Source organism: Ranitomeya variabilis, chromosome 1 (genome assembly GCF_051348905.1).
Source record: "Ranitomeya variabilis isolate aRanVar5 chromosome 1, aRanVar5.hap1, whole genome shotgun sequence".
Lineage (NCBI taxonomy): Eukaryota > Metazoa > Chordata > Amphibia > Anura > Dendrobatidae > Ranitomeya > Ranitomeya variabilis.
The window spans coordinates 1,048,774,024-1,048,790,387 of NC_135232.1; the positions used below are offsets into that span (position 1 = coordinate 1,048,774,024).

Consider the following 16,364-nt stretch of genomic DNA (forward strand, 5'->3'; position numbering starts at 1 on the left):
AAGTGACCTGGAGTCACAGGCTTATTATTATAAAATCTCCAGTGTGTTAAGAGCATTCGTAACTATGCCTTAAGCCTTATACACTATAACCTATTAAAGGCAGAGGAGGCTATTGTAGCATGTTCACAATTAGTCATCATGAAAGTAAAGCATTTTTTCCTTTTGCAGGTCGTAACTTTGAGCGTTCCACTGTCAGGAGCCTGTCATTTAAGAAGTTGAACCGAGCTCTCAGCGTACTGCGAAGAACAAAGAGTGGGAGCGCTGTTATGCATTCTACTGACAGGGAGCGAGGGATCCTGCAAAATGCAAATGTCACAGAAGATTGTATAGGTTGGTTTCTGTGCACAGATTACTGCTGTTATTGACAAATTATGACTTTAACGTAAATCACAACATGTATATGATGACCAAATGGCCCATTGATATTTACATTGTGGCTTCCATGGAGTCCAACAGACCCCAATGACTTACAATGGCCTTGGGTGGTTCCGCTGTGGTATTTGGCATGTTCACCACATTTGTTTCCCTTTAAATTTGACTGAAGCATAGACAGAGGCTTCAACACATATAGACCCGACTCATCAAGCGGTATTAGAAGGTTTACTGATTTAAATGTGCTTGAAATGCCCCAAAATTTTTAATGCAGTTTGTAGTTGCACAATCATTTTGCAATTTTTGCCATTTTATTCCAATCCTGGCCAATTCCATCAACTTTTTGAAAAATTAGTGGAGCTATGATCAGAAGGGGCATAATCAGACACAAACAGCAAATTCATCATAATTTACTCTACAAAAATGGCATAAATTTTGCCTGGACTGACTGGAGTACTTATCTTGGTGGTAGCATATGGCAGCTGAAAGATGAGTCAAATTCATTAAGTTAAACTTGACACATGTTATTTCAGAGCACTATTCATCAAGTGGAGTGCAAAATGCCAGTCTTGATGAATCGAGGCCATAGTGTATAGTTACTACACAACAGAGCCTGAGGATGTGTTCACACAGAGTACCATTTATCAAGACCGACGTGAATATCAAAAATGCCTAGTGGAAAAAAAAGTGAATGTCGCTTCTTTGAAACAGATCCTGATGGAATCCATTACAAATTAAACACTGCCCAATGAAAAGACTGTAAAAAAGGTCGAGGAAATAAAATTCTAGTATGGGAATGTATGTATTTTTCAGGTGGGTTAACCTCAAAACCCACCTTATAAAGCACTCAGAGACCTCTCGAAAGAATGAACATTTGCTTTTCTATGTAAAAACAATTTGTTGTTCATATGTTCAGGCCTTTGAGCTTCCTTTAATTGCTTCAGGTTTTACATTTCACCTAGCGGTTGAAAGACGTGACCGGACCATTCTTGAGGCCTTTTCTGCTTTGCAATACAAGTTAATGGGAAGGCTGGTTATCTTTTTGAGCATTTTCACAACATTATCATTTCAGATACCGTTACTGGTTTATTCATTCTTGAATGGAGAAAAAAAATGACCGGAAAAAGTACAAAAGATGACTCAGCAATGATGTAAAAAAGCTAAAAAATCATTAGCAGTCAAAAGGGAATTACCAAATTGGAATAAACATGCCTGGAATAAATGTGCCTTCCACTTGTACACGTACCCTAAAGCTCTTCAAAATCTCTACAGAGCTTTGTCCATGAAAAGAAAATTCCAGAAATTGCCCCAAAAAAGGAGTTTCCGAATGTGGTTATTGTTTCCAAACAAGGCTACAAAAATCTGTGCGAACATAGCAATTGGTAGAAACTTGTTGCATGCACTCAATATATGAAGGCGATACAAAGGAAACATAAGTTCTTTTTTGAATCCTGGGAAAATCTTACCCAGGGCGACCATTAATTTTCATTATTCACAGTTGAGGGAAGGTAACGCTTTATAGGCACACAGCTGTGACACAATTCTGAGCTGGAGTTGATCACGGGTTTTATTAAAGCTTCTTTTCATCACACAGAATCACTTCTCTTCATGTAATGCTTCATCAACATATATGAAAGTCTCTTTACCGATAACTTCTCTTCACAGATAACTTCTCTTCACACACAGCATTTTAACTTAAGCAGAACTGTACCTTGCTCATGCAGTGAGGTGGGGGAGGGGATGAGTCTGGTGCTGTAGCTCTCTCACTTCTATCTTGAGGATACAAGGATGCTCCTGGCTGCCCTGACTGCTTCTATGATTGCAGCAATTGATAACCAGGAAGAACTTATTGATTGAAATGAGACAAGAAATCAGACAGTCTCACAGGAGACTGTCTAGCACACACCTTACTCTTGGATGTCAAGGACACAATTACAACTTTACTTTCCCAGTATCCCCTGGGGCTGAGCTATCCACTCCAACTCGTATCGTTGCTGGATGATTCAAAATCAACAGTGCAGCTTCTGTCTGTCACAAACTATACAATTTGATCGAAAAAAGTTAAGGATTTAATTGATTACTATGGTAGACGATTAATCCCATGACAATTGCCACTGCAGTCTACCCACAAAATTGCATGGCTGTTACCAACTAATTATCATAACCCACTAAAATGATAATAAGAATTTATATAGTGGCAACAAATTCCTCAGCACTTTACAATTCATAGGGTACTTACAAAATGATTGTCGACTTATTTGTCTGATACTTGAGGCCACAATTGTGTCCAAAAAATGAAAAATTATTTGTTGTGATATATGAAAAAGTAACATTTGGTGGCACTGACACAACTACGATGCAACAGAAAACCACAGCACATGGTGCCGGTGTGGTTTTTACACAAAAACCGCTGTATCAACCCAAAATGAGCACTGCTATTCCAATTGGCTGCATGCATCTTTGTGTTCTGCTCTACTATCCAATTTTCTGACCTAGAATTAAGTCCTTGACAGTGGGCACATATTGAGTGTTAGAGCATTCCGATTTATGAAGTTGCTATACTAATACATCTCACATGTTCAGATGAAATCTTGCAGCAATATAGGCTAAAATTACACATCTGCTAAACATTTAAGTGCTAGATTTATAAACTTAGACCTCATGTTCTATACTATTAACGGCTGCTTTCATATTCTTTTGAAGGATAAAATTCATATTTGTCGACAGGCAGATAAAAATATTTGTGATGACGTAGCCACACGTGGTTCATATTTATCAAGAGAACAGGTCTTTTATTTTTGTTGCAAGATCAATATGTATTGTGTGGCTCAGTGGTTAGCAGCAGCACTGGGATCATACGTACGAATTCCAAGAAGGACAACATCTGCAAGGAGTTTGTATGTTCTCCCTGTGTTTGTGTGGGTTTCCTCCGACTTCTCTGGTCTCCCCCCCACACTTCAAAGACATACTGATATGGAATTTAGATATTGATCCCCAATGGGGACAGTGATGATGATTTTTGTAAAGCCCTGCAAAATATATTGGCACTATATAAGTGAGTAAAATAAATAAATGTATGTCTTGCTTAGATGTAATTGGGGAGGGAAGATTGAAAAGCCCACCTAATATACAGGAGGTCAGATGGCTGAATGAGGGTTGTTTATTTAGCTAATTGCTTTCAGGAGCCATTGGGATAATAATGTTAAGTATACAAGGTGAAAATGTCATACAGTATTTGGAGCAAAATAATATATTTGCAGTGTAATAATATGAATTTTCCATTTTAGCTGGATGTACTAGGGGGACCTGTTTGCATCATATTTGGTGTGTGCATTCATTGAATCCAACCATCTAAAATTTGTCTAATCATGTGTGAGGGGTTGACACACTTAGCTTAGGCTACTTTCACACTAGCGTCGGGCCCGGCCCGTCGCGGTGCGTCGGGCCGAGGTTACCGACACTAGCGTTCTCTGCGCCGCACAACGGGGGCAGCGGATGCATTTTTCCAGCGCATCCGCTGCCCCATTGTGAGGTACGGGGAAGTGCGGGGAGGTGAGGGCGGAGTTCCGGCCACGCATGCGCGGTCGGAAAAAGCAGACCGTCGGGAGCAAAAAACGTTACATGTAACATTTTTTGCTCCCGACGGTCCGCCACAACACGGCGCAACCGTCGCACGACGGTTGCAACGTGTGTCAATGCGTCGCAAATGCGTCGCTAATGTTAGTCAATGCAGAAAAAACGCATCCTGCAAGCACTTTTGCAGGATGCGTTTTTTTGGCAAAACGACGCATTGCGACGTATTGCAGTTAACGCTAGTGTAAAAGTAGCCTTAGGTAGACACAGGAATATTTTAATAGTGAAACACCTGCTGGTTTATTAAAGCCAGCATAGACCAAGGCAGGGTTTAGGAAAAACAAAAGCAGAGCCTGGCTTAACAGAAAACAAAACAAAACAAAGTGCTATAGAGACCTTTCTTTGCAGGTTCCACCTGCAGACACCTGGTAATGTCCTCTGCTCCTACTGGAGCCACGTAGGAGTGTTCCCTCTCCCAACACACACTGTCCAGACTGTCTCTCATGTCCAGGTATTTAACCAGGACCATGTGATGATCACATGATTGTGACAGCACTGCAGGTCCTGCTAGTACACATGCCGGTGTCGGCTCTGCAAGAGGGGATATGGTGAGCATCCTCCCTCCCACTCTATGGGTGCTCAGATAAAACAAGCCCATTGTAACTTTAACATTATGCGTGCTGGATGCAAAAACAATCTGGTTCTGCTTTACTGACTGTAGTACACGCAGTGATATGTATCTCCCTTCGTACACTGTGCCAGTGACTCTGTCACACATGTTATATCATGTGAACCACCTATGGGTTCAATTATATCATGTGAACCACCTATGGGTTCAATTTATTTTATACATGATGTAAAGTTAAACGTAGGAACACATTAATACCTGAGGAACAATTCCTGTAAAAGAAATGTAATCTCATCAATAAGAACATTGGGTCTACAGATGATAAGTGCTGGATCCCTCAGACTACAAATTACATCTCTAAGGTTTTCAATCAGAAGACAAAGGCATTCGATTTTTCTTCTACACCTTTACTCCCAGGATGGCATATATCACACACTCCATTTAGTTTATGGGGGGGTTTTTATCTCCTTCCTCCTGAGTGTTAATGTTGATGTTAATGGGACAGTTAAGAGCAGCTTGACTACTCAATATAAAAAGTGGAGCATGAGACAAGTTAAAGATTGACAGAGATACGGAAAGAGAGAGCAGAAAAGTGTGAATGCATAGAAAAAAATAATTTCAAGTTTCCTGGTTGACCGGGTGACTGAATCCCAGCCCTATAGCCATTGCTATGGCAGCCATGAAGTGCTGTGCCTCAGCTTCTGGAAAAAACAGTGAACTGGACCATAAATAGTCGCCATTGGATCTAAATCCCCTAGTGTATAGATACTACAAGATAACAGTACATGTATATATTCACATCTGCACTGTAGGGTTCCGTCACTTCAACAGCAAGAATAGTTCATCATGTAGTGTTATGTTTTCCATCATAACTATGGAGGCATCAATAGGATTCTGATGGACCTCATTATAATCAATGGTGTCCCTGAGTTGCCATTTGAATCTCACGTATGATAGACTCAACACTTCATCATGACTATTTCTCTACATCACGACCGCAGTGTGAACTGAAACGTGGACTTAAATAACTGCATACAGTTTTTATACGGTTCCTTTAACGTGTCTACTGGTTTGGTGACAATTATTATGTTAATGATGTTACTTTCTTGTGTGTAATGTATTCTGCTCGGTACTTCATGAAAAACTCCAAAACTGTTGTTTTATTGAAATGATGCTTCAGGAGATAGTGTCTGTCCTTTTTTCAATAGTTGACAGAAAAACAAGACTAACTTACTGTGGATGAAACGTGTATTCATTAATAATTCATTATTCCTCATTTATATGTTTTTTTCCCAGTACTGCCAAGTCTGACCCACCTTATTCCAGATGGAGAAATTACTTGTATTAAAATCAATCGCTCAGATCCAAGTGAATGTCTTGGCATCAGGATTGTGGGTGGGAATGAGACTCCCCTAACCCAGATCATCATACAACACATCTACCAAGATGGGCTCATTGCTCGAGATGGGAGACTTCTTCCAGGCGACATGATCTTGAAGGTAATCTATACCTGAATTTGCTGTATTCCAGAAATAATAAAAGCCCATCGAAGTGAAAGCTTTTTTGGGCACAAAACTATTGTCCCCAATGAAAATTATGTGATTGAGGGATTATTTTGTTTTGGAATTTTGCCCCTGATCTGTTCAAATATGGTTTGTAAATTGAACAATCTAAGGGGTAACATTTCTCCTTGTGGAGAGTGACATACATGGCATGCCAGTGTAAAGAGGCTTATAAGCCATGCAAAGCTCCTCTGGCAAACTAAGCATGTAAATTGCTTCTTCAGAGAGGAAGAGAACTTGAACTCTAGTGTCACCTATTAAAAGTAGCATCTCTAAAAGTCAATTTCGACCCTTTACCATATGACTTAGGATAGAAGCCAAACCTGAATCTCAATTTGCAGACACATGTTTCGGCGTGTTGCCCCTCGTCAGTGCAAAGCTTGAGATCTGATTTGGTTTCTGACTGAAGGTTCCTCCTTGTGCAAACTGAAAAACCTGGCATGCCAGTGTGAGGAGACTTATAAGCTATCCAATACTTGCAAGCAATTAACAATATTATTATTATTATTTATTTATATAGCACCATTAATTCCATGGTGCTGTACATGAGAAAGGGGTTACATACAGGGTTACAGATATCATTTACAGTAAACAGGTTTACAGGGACACACTGGTACAGAGGGGTGAGGACCCTGTCCTTGCGGACTTACAGTCCATGGCGGTGAGCCCGCATCAAAGCCGGGACATGTCAGCTGTTTTGAACAGCTGACATGTGCCCGCAATAGCGGCGGGTGGAATTCACCCGCCGCTATTAACCAGTTAAGTGCCGCTGTCAAATGCTGACAGTGACACTTAACCGGCGCTTCCGGCCATCAGGCCGGAAATGAGCGCATCGCTGACCCCGTCACATGATCGGGGGTCAGAGATGCGTCGGCATAACACCCAGAGGTCTCCTTGAGACCTCTATGGCTGTTGATGCCGGATTGCTATGAGCGCCAGCCTGTGGTGGGTGCTCATAGCAATGCAGGAATTCAGCTACATAGGAGCGATCTGAGTTTCTCTCCTATGTAGCTGAGCCAATCGAGTTGTGCCAGCTTCTAGTCTCCCATGTAGCCTATTGAAGCATGGTAAAATAAAAAAAAAGTTTTAAAAAATACAAAAAAAAGTTTAAATCACCCCCCTTTCGCCCCATTCAAAATAAAACAATAAAAAAATCAAATACACACATATTTGGTATCGCCGCATTCAAAATCACCTATCTATCAATAAAAAAAATGGATTAACCTGATCGCTAAATGGCGTAGCAAGAAAAAAATTTGAAACGCCAGAATTAAGTTTTTTTGGTCACCGTGGCATTGCATTAAAATGCAATAACGGACGATCAAAAGAAAGTATCTGAACCAAAATGGTATAATTATAAACGTCAGCTCGGCACACAAAAAATAAACCCTCACCCAACCCCAGATCACGAAAAATGGAGACGCTATGGGTATCGGAAACTGGCGCAATAAATATATATATATTTTTTAGCAAAGTTTGGAATGTTTTTTCACCACTTAGATAAAAAAAGAACCTGGACATATTTGGTGTCTATGAACTCGTAATGACCTGGAGAATCAAAATGGCAGGTCAGTTTTAGCATTTAGTGAACCTAGCAAAAAAGCCAAACAAAAAACCAGTGTGGGATTGCACGTTTTTTGGAATTTCACCTCACTTGGAATTTTTTTCCCGTTTTCTAGTACATGACATGCTAAAACCAATGATGTTGTTCAACTGATGTCGTTCAAAGTACAACTCGTACTAAATAAGCCCTCACATGGCCATACTGACGGAAAAATAAAAAAGTTATGGCTCTGGAAAGGAGGGGAGCGAAAAACGAAATCGAAAAAACTAAAATAGCCCGTGTCATGATGGGGAATGTTGAGAGATGTTAGAGAGATTGAGATTGAGATTGAGAGATGATAGAATATCAAAAATAAAATCCAGAAAATCACATTGCAAAATGCAAATACATTTATATAATTTATACAAGGTGATTTTCTGGATTTTATTTTTGATATTCTATCTCTCAATGTTAAAATTAATTTACCCTTAAAATTATAGACTGCTCATGTCTTTGTCAGTGGGCAAACTTACAAAATCAGCAAGGGATCAAATACTTTTTTCCCCCACTGTATAACATCTCATAAGTTATGCATTGCTACATGCGCACAGATTCAGAACCATTAATAAAACATGAACCTCTGTCAGTACATGATTACATAACCAGAACCATTATTAGTACATGAGTAGATCACCTAAACCATTGCCAGTACAGGAAAACATCACCAGAACTATTATCAGTACATGACTACATCATCAGAACCACCAATAGTGCAGAAATGCATCATTAGAACCACATTTAGCACATGAATATATCAAATATATCACAAGAACCATCATCAGTACACATATACATAACCAGAACCATTATTAATGCATGAATACAGCAGCAAGCTTAATACAGTGATCAATTGCAATGTCTGGTCAACCCCATATACAATTGTAGCACATGAATTTACAACTCCCAGTAAGTCTTTAAGAATGATACTGGGAGATGTTGTTGCCAGCCATCATCAGACTGCAGACCATACAGGAACCATACTACTGATGATATGTTAATAAGCATTTATATCCAGTTACCTTGTAGGTGATGTGTTCTCTGATATACCGTATATACTCGAGTATAAGCCGACCCCCCTAATTTTGCCACAAAAAACTGGGAAAACTTATTGACTCGAGTATAAGCCTAGGGTGGAAAATGCAGCAGCTACCGGTGAATTTCAAAAGTAAAAATAGATGCTCCATACCGTTCATTATGGCCCCATAGATGCTCCACATAAAGCTGTGCCATATATAAAGCTCTGCACTGTTCATTATGGTCCCATAGATGCTCCACATAAAGCTGTGCCATATAGAATGCTCTGCACCGTTTATTATGGCCCCATAGATGCTCCACATAAAGCTGTGCCATATATAATGCTCTGCACCGTTCAGTATGGCCCCATAGATGCTCCACATAAAGCTGTGCCATATATAATGCTCTGCACCGTTCAGTATGGCCCCATAGATGCTCCATATAAAGCTGTGCCATATATAATGCTCTGCACCGTTCAGTATGGCCCCATAGATGCTCCACATAAAGCTGTGCCATATATAATGCTGCTGCTGCAATAAAAAAAAAAAATCACATACTCACCTCTCTTGCTGCCCGCAGCTCCTCAGCATCCCGTCTCGGAGCCTCTCCGCACTGACTGTTCAGGCAGAGGGCGGCGCGCACACTAGTACGTCATCGCGCCCTCTGACCTGAACAGTCAGAGCAAGAGGACGGGAAGACGGAGCGGCGCCCGGCGTGTGGAACGCGGACAGGTAACTATGACATACTTACCTGCTCCCAGCGTCCCTGGCTCCTTATCCAGGACAGCTGGTCTCCGGGTGCCGCAGCCTCTTCCTCTGTCAGCGGTCACCGTTACCGCTCATTAGATAAATGAATATGCGGCTCCACCCCTATGGGAGTGGAGTCCATATTCATAACTTTAATGAGCGGTCCCACGTAACCGCTGAACAGGGGAAGAGCTGCGGCACCGAAGACCGTGGGACGGGCAGGGGAAGCGCCAGGAGCGCCGGGACTAGGTGAGTATATGACAGACCTCTCTCCCCCTCACCCGCCGACCCCACCGCCGATCATGACTCGAGTATAAGCCGAGAGGGGCACTTTCAGCCCAAAAATTTGGGCTGAAAATCTCGGCTTATACTCGAGTATATACAGTAAGTCATTCTTTTTCTTTTCTTCTTCATCTGGTCCAGAAATCATGATGAGTTTGGACAGCCACAACTTGTCTCTGCAGACTTCCCTGTTCTCTGGTCTTTTGAAGCTCATCAAAAGCCCTTCAAAAATAACAGTGTCATTATATTGCTCATTAAAAAAAAAAAAAAAAAAAAATTTGTCCCTGAATAAGAAATTGCCCTTTACTGTGCTCCTTGCTTAAAATATGTCATTCACACAGTCCCTCTCATGGTCCTCGCCTATAAAATATTGACTCCACACTGTCTGCTCTTATGAACTACTAGCTGTTTCCAGCCAGCTAACGCTCAGCATGCTCATTGCTATCTAATTAACGCTGCTGGTGATTAAACTAAAGTAAATAATGACAACATTCAATAGCACTTATGCAGGTGGTAATGTGTGGGGACGGAGCCTCGTTTGGTAATGTGTGGGGCCAGAGCCTCGTGTGGTAATCTGCGGGGACGCAGCCTCATGTGGTAATGCGTGGGGATGGAGCCTCGTGTGGTAATGTGTGGGGACAGAGCCTCGTGTGGTAATGTGTGGGGACGGAGCCTCATGTGGTAATGTGTGAGGACGGAGCCTCGTGTGGTAATGTGTGGGGCCGGAGCCTCATGTGCTAATGTGCGGGGACGCAGCCTCGTGTGGTAATGTGTGGGGACAGAGCCTCGTGTGGTAATGTGTGGGGATGCAGCCTCGTGTGGTAATGTGTGGGGCCAGAGCCTCGTGTGGTAATGTGTGAGGACGGAGCCTCATGTGGTAATGTGTGGGTACGGAGCCTCGTGTGGTAATGTGTGGGGACGGAGCCTCTTGTGGTAATGTGTGGGGACGGAGCCTCGTGTGATAATGTGGAGGGACGGAGCATCGTGTGGTAATGTGTGGGGACTCAGCCTCGTGTGGTAATTTGTGGGGACGCAGCCTCGTGTGGTAATGTGTCGGGACGGAGCCTCATGTGGTAATGTGTGGGGACGGAGCCTCGTGTGGTAATGTGTGGGGATGGAGCCTCGTGTGGTAATGTGTGGGGACGGAGCCTCGTGTGGTAATGTGTGGGGACAGAGGCTCGTGTGATAATGTGGGGGGACGTAGCCTCGTGTGGTAATGTGGGGGGCAGGATTATGTGTGGAAAAGTGGAGGGGGGCAGGATTATGTGTGGTAATGTGGTTGGGGGGTGGGATTATCTGTGGTGATGTGGTGGGGGGCGGGATTATGTGTGGTAATGTGGTGGGGGGTGGGATTATGTGTGATAATGTGGTGGGGGCGGGATTATCTGTGGTAATGTGGTGGGGGGGCGGGATTATGTGTGGTGATGTGGTGGGGCGGGATTATGTGTGGTAATGTGGTGGGGGGGCGGGATTATGTGTGGTAATGTGGTGGGGAGGCGGGATTATGTGTGGTAATGTGGTGGGGGTGGGATTGTGTGTGGCAATGGGTGGGGGGGCGGGATTATGTGTGGTGATGTGGTGCGGATTGTGTGTGGTAATGTGGTGGGGGCGGGATTATGTGTGGTGATGTGGTGGGGGGCGGGATTATGTGTGATAATGTGGTGGGGGCGGGATTATCTGTGGTAATGTGGTGGGGGCGGGATTATGTGTGGTAATGTGGTGGGGGCGGAATTATCTGTGGTAATGTGGTGGGGGGGCGGGATTATGTGTGATAATGTGGTGGGGGCCGGGATTATCTGTGGTAATGTGGTGGGGGGCGGGATTGTGTGGTAATGTGGTGGGGGGCGGGATTGTGTGGTGATGTGGTGGCGGGCGGGATTGTGTGTGGTGATGTGATGGGGGCGGGATTGTGTGTGGTGATGTGGTGGGGGGCAGGATTATGTGTGGTGATGTGGTGGGGGGGCGATTGTGTGGTGATGTGGTGGGGGGCGGGATTGTGTGTGGTAATGTGGTGGGGGGCGGGATTGTGTGTGGTGATATGGTGGGGGCGGGATTATGTGTGGTGATATGGTGGGGGGCGGGATTGTGTGTGGTGATGTGGTGGGAGGTGGGATTATGTGTGGTGATGTGGTGGGGGGGCGGGATTGTGTGTGGTGATATGGTGGGGGCGGGATTATGTGTGGTGATATGGTGGGGGGCGGGATTGTGTGTGGTGATGTGGTGGGGAGTGGGATTGTGTGTGGTGATGTGCAGATTGTGTGTGGTAATGGGGTGGGGGGAGGGATTGTGTGTGGTGATGTGGTGGGGGCGGGATTATGTGTGGTGATGTGGTGGGGGGCGGGATTGTGTGTGGTGATGTGGTGGGGGCGGGATTGTGTGTGGTAATGTGGTGGGGGGCGGGATTGTGTGTGGTGATGTGGTGGGGGGCAGGATTATGTGTCGTGATGTGGTGGCGGGCGGGATTGTGTGTGGTGATGTGATGGGGGTGGGATTGTGTGTGGTGATGTGGTGGGGGGCAGGATTATGTGTGGTGATGTGGTGGGGGGGCGATTGTGTGGTGATGTGGTGGGGGGCGGGATTGTGTGTGGTAATGTGGTGGGGGGCGGGATTGTGTGTGGTGATATGGTGGGGGCGGGATTATGTGTGGTGATATGGTGGGGGGCGGGATTGTGTGGTGATGTGGTGGGAGGTGGGATTATGTGTGGTGATGTGGTGGGGGGGCGGGATTGTGTGTGGTGATATGGTGGGGGCGGGATTATGTGTGGTGATATGGTGGGGGGCGGGATTGTGTGTGGTGATGTGGTGGGGAGTGGGATTGTGTATGGTGATGTGCAGATTGTGTGTGGTAATGGGGTGGGGGGAGGGATTGTGTGTGGTGATGTGGTGGGGGCGGGATTATGTGTGGTGATGTGGTGGGGGGCGGGATTGTGTGTGGTGATGTGGTGGGGGCGGGATTGTGTGTGGTAATGTGGTGGGGGGCGGGATTGTGTGTGGTGATGTGGTGGGGGGCAGGATTATGTGTCGTGATGTGGTGGGGGGTGGGATTGTGTGTGGTGATGTGGTGGGGGGGCAGGATTGTGTGGTGATGTGGTGCGGATTGTGTGTGGTAATGTGGTGGGGGGCAGGATTGTGTGTGGTGATGTGGTGGGGCGGGATTGTGTGTGGTAATGTGGTGGGGGGCGGGATTGTGTGTGGTGATGTGGTGGGGGGCGAGATTATGTGTCGTGATGTGGTGGGGGGCGGGATTGTGTGTGGCAATGGGTGGGGGGGCGGGATTATGTGTGGTGATGTGGTGCGGATTGTGTGTGGTAATGGGTTGGGGGTCGGGATTATGTGTGGTGATGTGGTGGGGTGGTGCTACTGTGCAGGGGGCGGGATTAGCGAGTAATCACAATGCCTCTTTATATATAGATAACCGTCACTAACTGCCCTTATTATCTATAACCATCACATTGTCTCTATCTTAGCTTTCCCCACCATGCTGTTCCCTTCCCATGCTGGGCTCCCTCTTCACACTGTCCCCTCATAGTATCTCCCCTCTATACTTCCAAGTCTCTATACTGTGCCCCCTCCTCACATTCCCCTCTCTGCATACTTTCACCATTTTGCTGTGCCCCCACACTTACTCCACATGCTACCCCCTTTGTACACTGCCCCACATACTACCCAGTTTCTATACTGTGACACCACACACTCACCCCCATACTGTGACCCTTTACACTTTTCCCTCATACTCTGACCATTCACACATTTTTCCCCTCATACTGTCCCCTCACACATTTCTGTCACTATATTGTCCCCTTACACATTTTCCCACCATATTGTTTCTTCCTATTCCTCTCCCACTATACTGTATCCTCACATGTTTCTCCCCAAACCTGCTCCCTCACACATTTTTCTCCCCATACTGTTGCTTTACACATTTCACCTCCTATACCAATCTCTTACATATTCCCCCTGCTCTCCCCATACTTCCCCTCATACTGACCCTTTACACATTTCTAACGTCAGACTTTTCTCCCCCATACAGTCCCATCACAGTTTTCACCCCATACTACCCCTATTGATTTATGATAAGTTTGTTGAAATGACAGTGACCATTTCAATAACCGATCACATATCCACAATACCATTGTTAGTCCATGGAATGAACAATCTTTCAGAAACTAGACAATAAATGGCCAACTTTAGACACTGAAAACATTAAGAAAGCTGAAGAAGGTAGGAGCCAAGAATAGGTTAAGAAATGTCCCATTTTATCTTTCTTCAACCACCAGACATGAGTATCAGGGGGTTTACATAAAATATACAACACTGCTAGGAAGTAATTTTTTGTGGTTTTAGCTCAGACCTCAATCCTGAAACATCTGGGGATCCACTCCATGCATTTTATTATAGGCAAGTATTTGAAGAAAAATCTCGGCACAGGATCCATATATGACGAAACTTCGCTGGAAATTAAAATGAAGTTCATGTGGAGTTTCTGAAACATTTCATGTTTTTAGAAACTTCATCACTTTTTCCGGGGGATTTAAAGCCATATAAAACCTGTCTAATCATTGTAGTATGTCAGACATGAGTGGCTTGTATCTCTACCAAATTCGCTGACTGCTCAAATTTTTCGATACGTACTCAGATGTAAATGACCTAGCTAATCTAAAAGATGACTGAATACATATGGAAAGTATGACAGCATGGATAGGAGTAACATCAGCGAGAGTAAAGTTTAACTGGTTAGTGTCAAACAAAACTGGCTGTGAAAGCAATTCTCTTCTACAGAATGGCCAACAACATAGGAATATACATTACCGTAGGCCGAACCGTAATACCTAGGTGTCCCTGCAGTCACCAATCATGCTGTCTTTGATAACCTTTATAAATCTATATAGGAATATACTGTATACTACTAAACTATGTGATCTGATAGATATACAATATAGCTATTTTATTTCATTTACAAAATGTATAGTCCATAGTACCCTACCAGAGCTCAAATTTAATTTCTGCTCTGATTAAGTGTGGATGCTGCCATTTTTTTCTTTTTTTTTTCTCTCTGTTTCATTTTTTCCACACCGTTCTTCCAAGATAAATGACATTTTAATTTTTTGGATAGAGCCATGACATTTTTATTTTTTGGATAGAGCCATGACATTTTTATTTTTCGGTTAGAGCCATGACATTTTTATTTTTTGGTTAACATGGACATTTGAAGACTTGTTATTTGCGTGCCAAGTTGTACTTTGGAATGACACTGTTTATTTTTAACATTTAATGTACTGAAATACTGGGAAAAAGTTAAAAGTGAGGTGAAATGGTGAAGAAAAAAAAACAAAAACGTTTTACTGGTTTCATTTTACAAGGTTCATTGTGCAGTAAAAATGACCAGGTAATGTGATTCTTCTGGTCAGTATTATTACGGTTATACTAAAATTGCATTTTTTTATTATGATTATTATGATTATTATTATTATCATTATTTTAGTGGATTAAAAAAATAACTATGATTCTTTAATCATTTGTGTCCCAATTTTCTGAGACCTATGACTTTTTCTTATTTTTCCACTGAAAGAGCTGTATATGGGCTTGTTTTTGCATACCAAGCTGCAGTATTTATACAGTGGGTACGGAAAGAATTCAGACCCCTTTAAAATTTTCACTCTTTGTTTCATTGCAGCCATTTGGTAAATTCAAAAACATTCATTTTTTTCTCATTAATGTACACTCTGCACCCCATCTTGACTGGAAAAAAACAGAAATGTAGACATTTTTGCAAGTATAATAAAAAATAAAAACTGAAATATCACATGGTCATAAGTATTCAGACCCTTTGCTCAGACACTCATATTTAAGTCACATGCTGTCCATTTCCTTTTGATCCTCCTTCATATAGTTCTACTCCTTAATTGGAGTCCACCTGTGCTTAATTAAACTGATAGGACTTGATTTTGAAAGGCACACATCTGTCTATATAAGACCTCACAGCTCACAGTGCATGTCAGACCAAATGAGAATCATGAGGTCAAAGGAACTGGCCAAGGAGCTCAGAGACAGAATTGTGGCAAGGCACAGATCTGGCCAGGGTTACAACAGAATTTCTGCAGTACTCAAGGTTCCTAAGAGCACAGTGGCCTCCATAATTCTTAAAGGGAACCTGTCACCCCCAAAATCGAAGATGAGATAAGCCCACCAGCATCAGGGGCTTATCTACAGCATTCTGTAATGCTGTAGATAAGCCCCCTATGTATCCTGAAATATGAGAAAAAGAGATTAGATTATACTCACCTGGGGGGGCGGTCCGATCCGATGGGCGTCGCGGTCCGGGGCCTACTATCTTCATAGGATGACGTCCTCTGTCTTCATGCTGCGGCTCCGGCGCAGGCGAACTTTGTCTGCCCTGTTGAGGGCAGAGCAAAGTACTGCAGTGTGCAGGCACCAGGCCTCTCTGACCTTTCCCGGGGCCTGCGCACTGCAGTACTATGCTCTGCCCTCAACAGGGCAGACAAAGTACGCCTGCGCCAGAGCCGCAGCGTGAATACAAGAAGAGGACGTCATTGTAAGAAGATGGGAGGCCCCGGACCGGACCA

The 16,364-nt window shown here is 43.7% G+C and overlaps 1 protein-coding gene across 5 annotated transcripts in view; it reads left to right on the forward strand.

Moving 5' to 3' along the window:
* LNX1 (ligand of numb-protein X 1) overlaps positions 1–16,364 on the forward strand; it is a 277,040-nt gene that overhangs the window by 129,883 nt on the left and 130,793 nt on the right. For all 5 annotated transcript variants that reach the window (XM_077279762.1, XM_077279760.1, XM_077279763.1 and 2 more), the window contains 2 exons: positions 169–330; positions 5,870–6,072. In XM_077279762.1, coding sequence (XP_077135877.1) covers positions 169–330; positions 5,870–6,072 — 365 coding nt within the window. The remainder of the gene's footprint in view (positions 1–168; positions 331–5,869; positions 6,073–16,364) is intronic.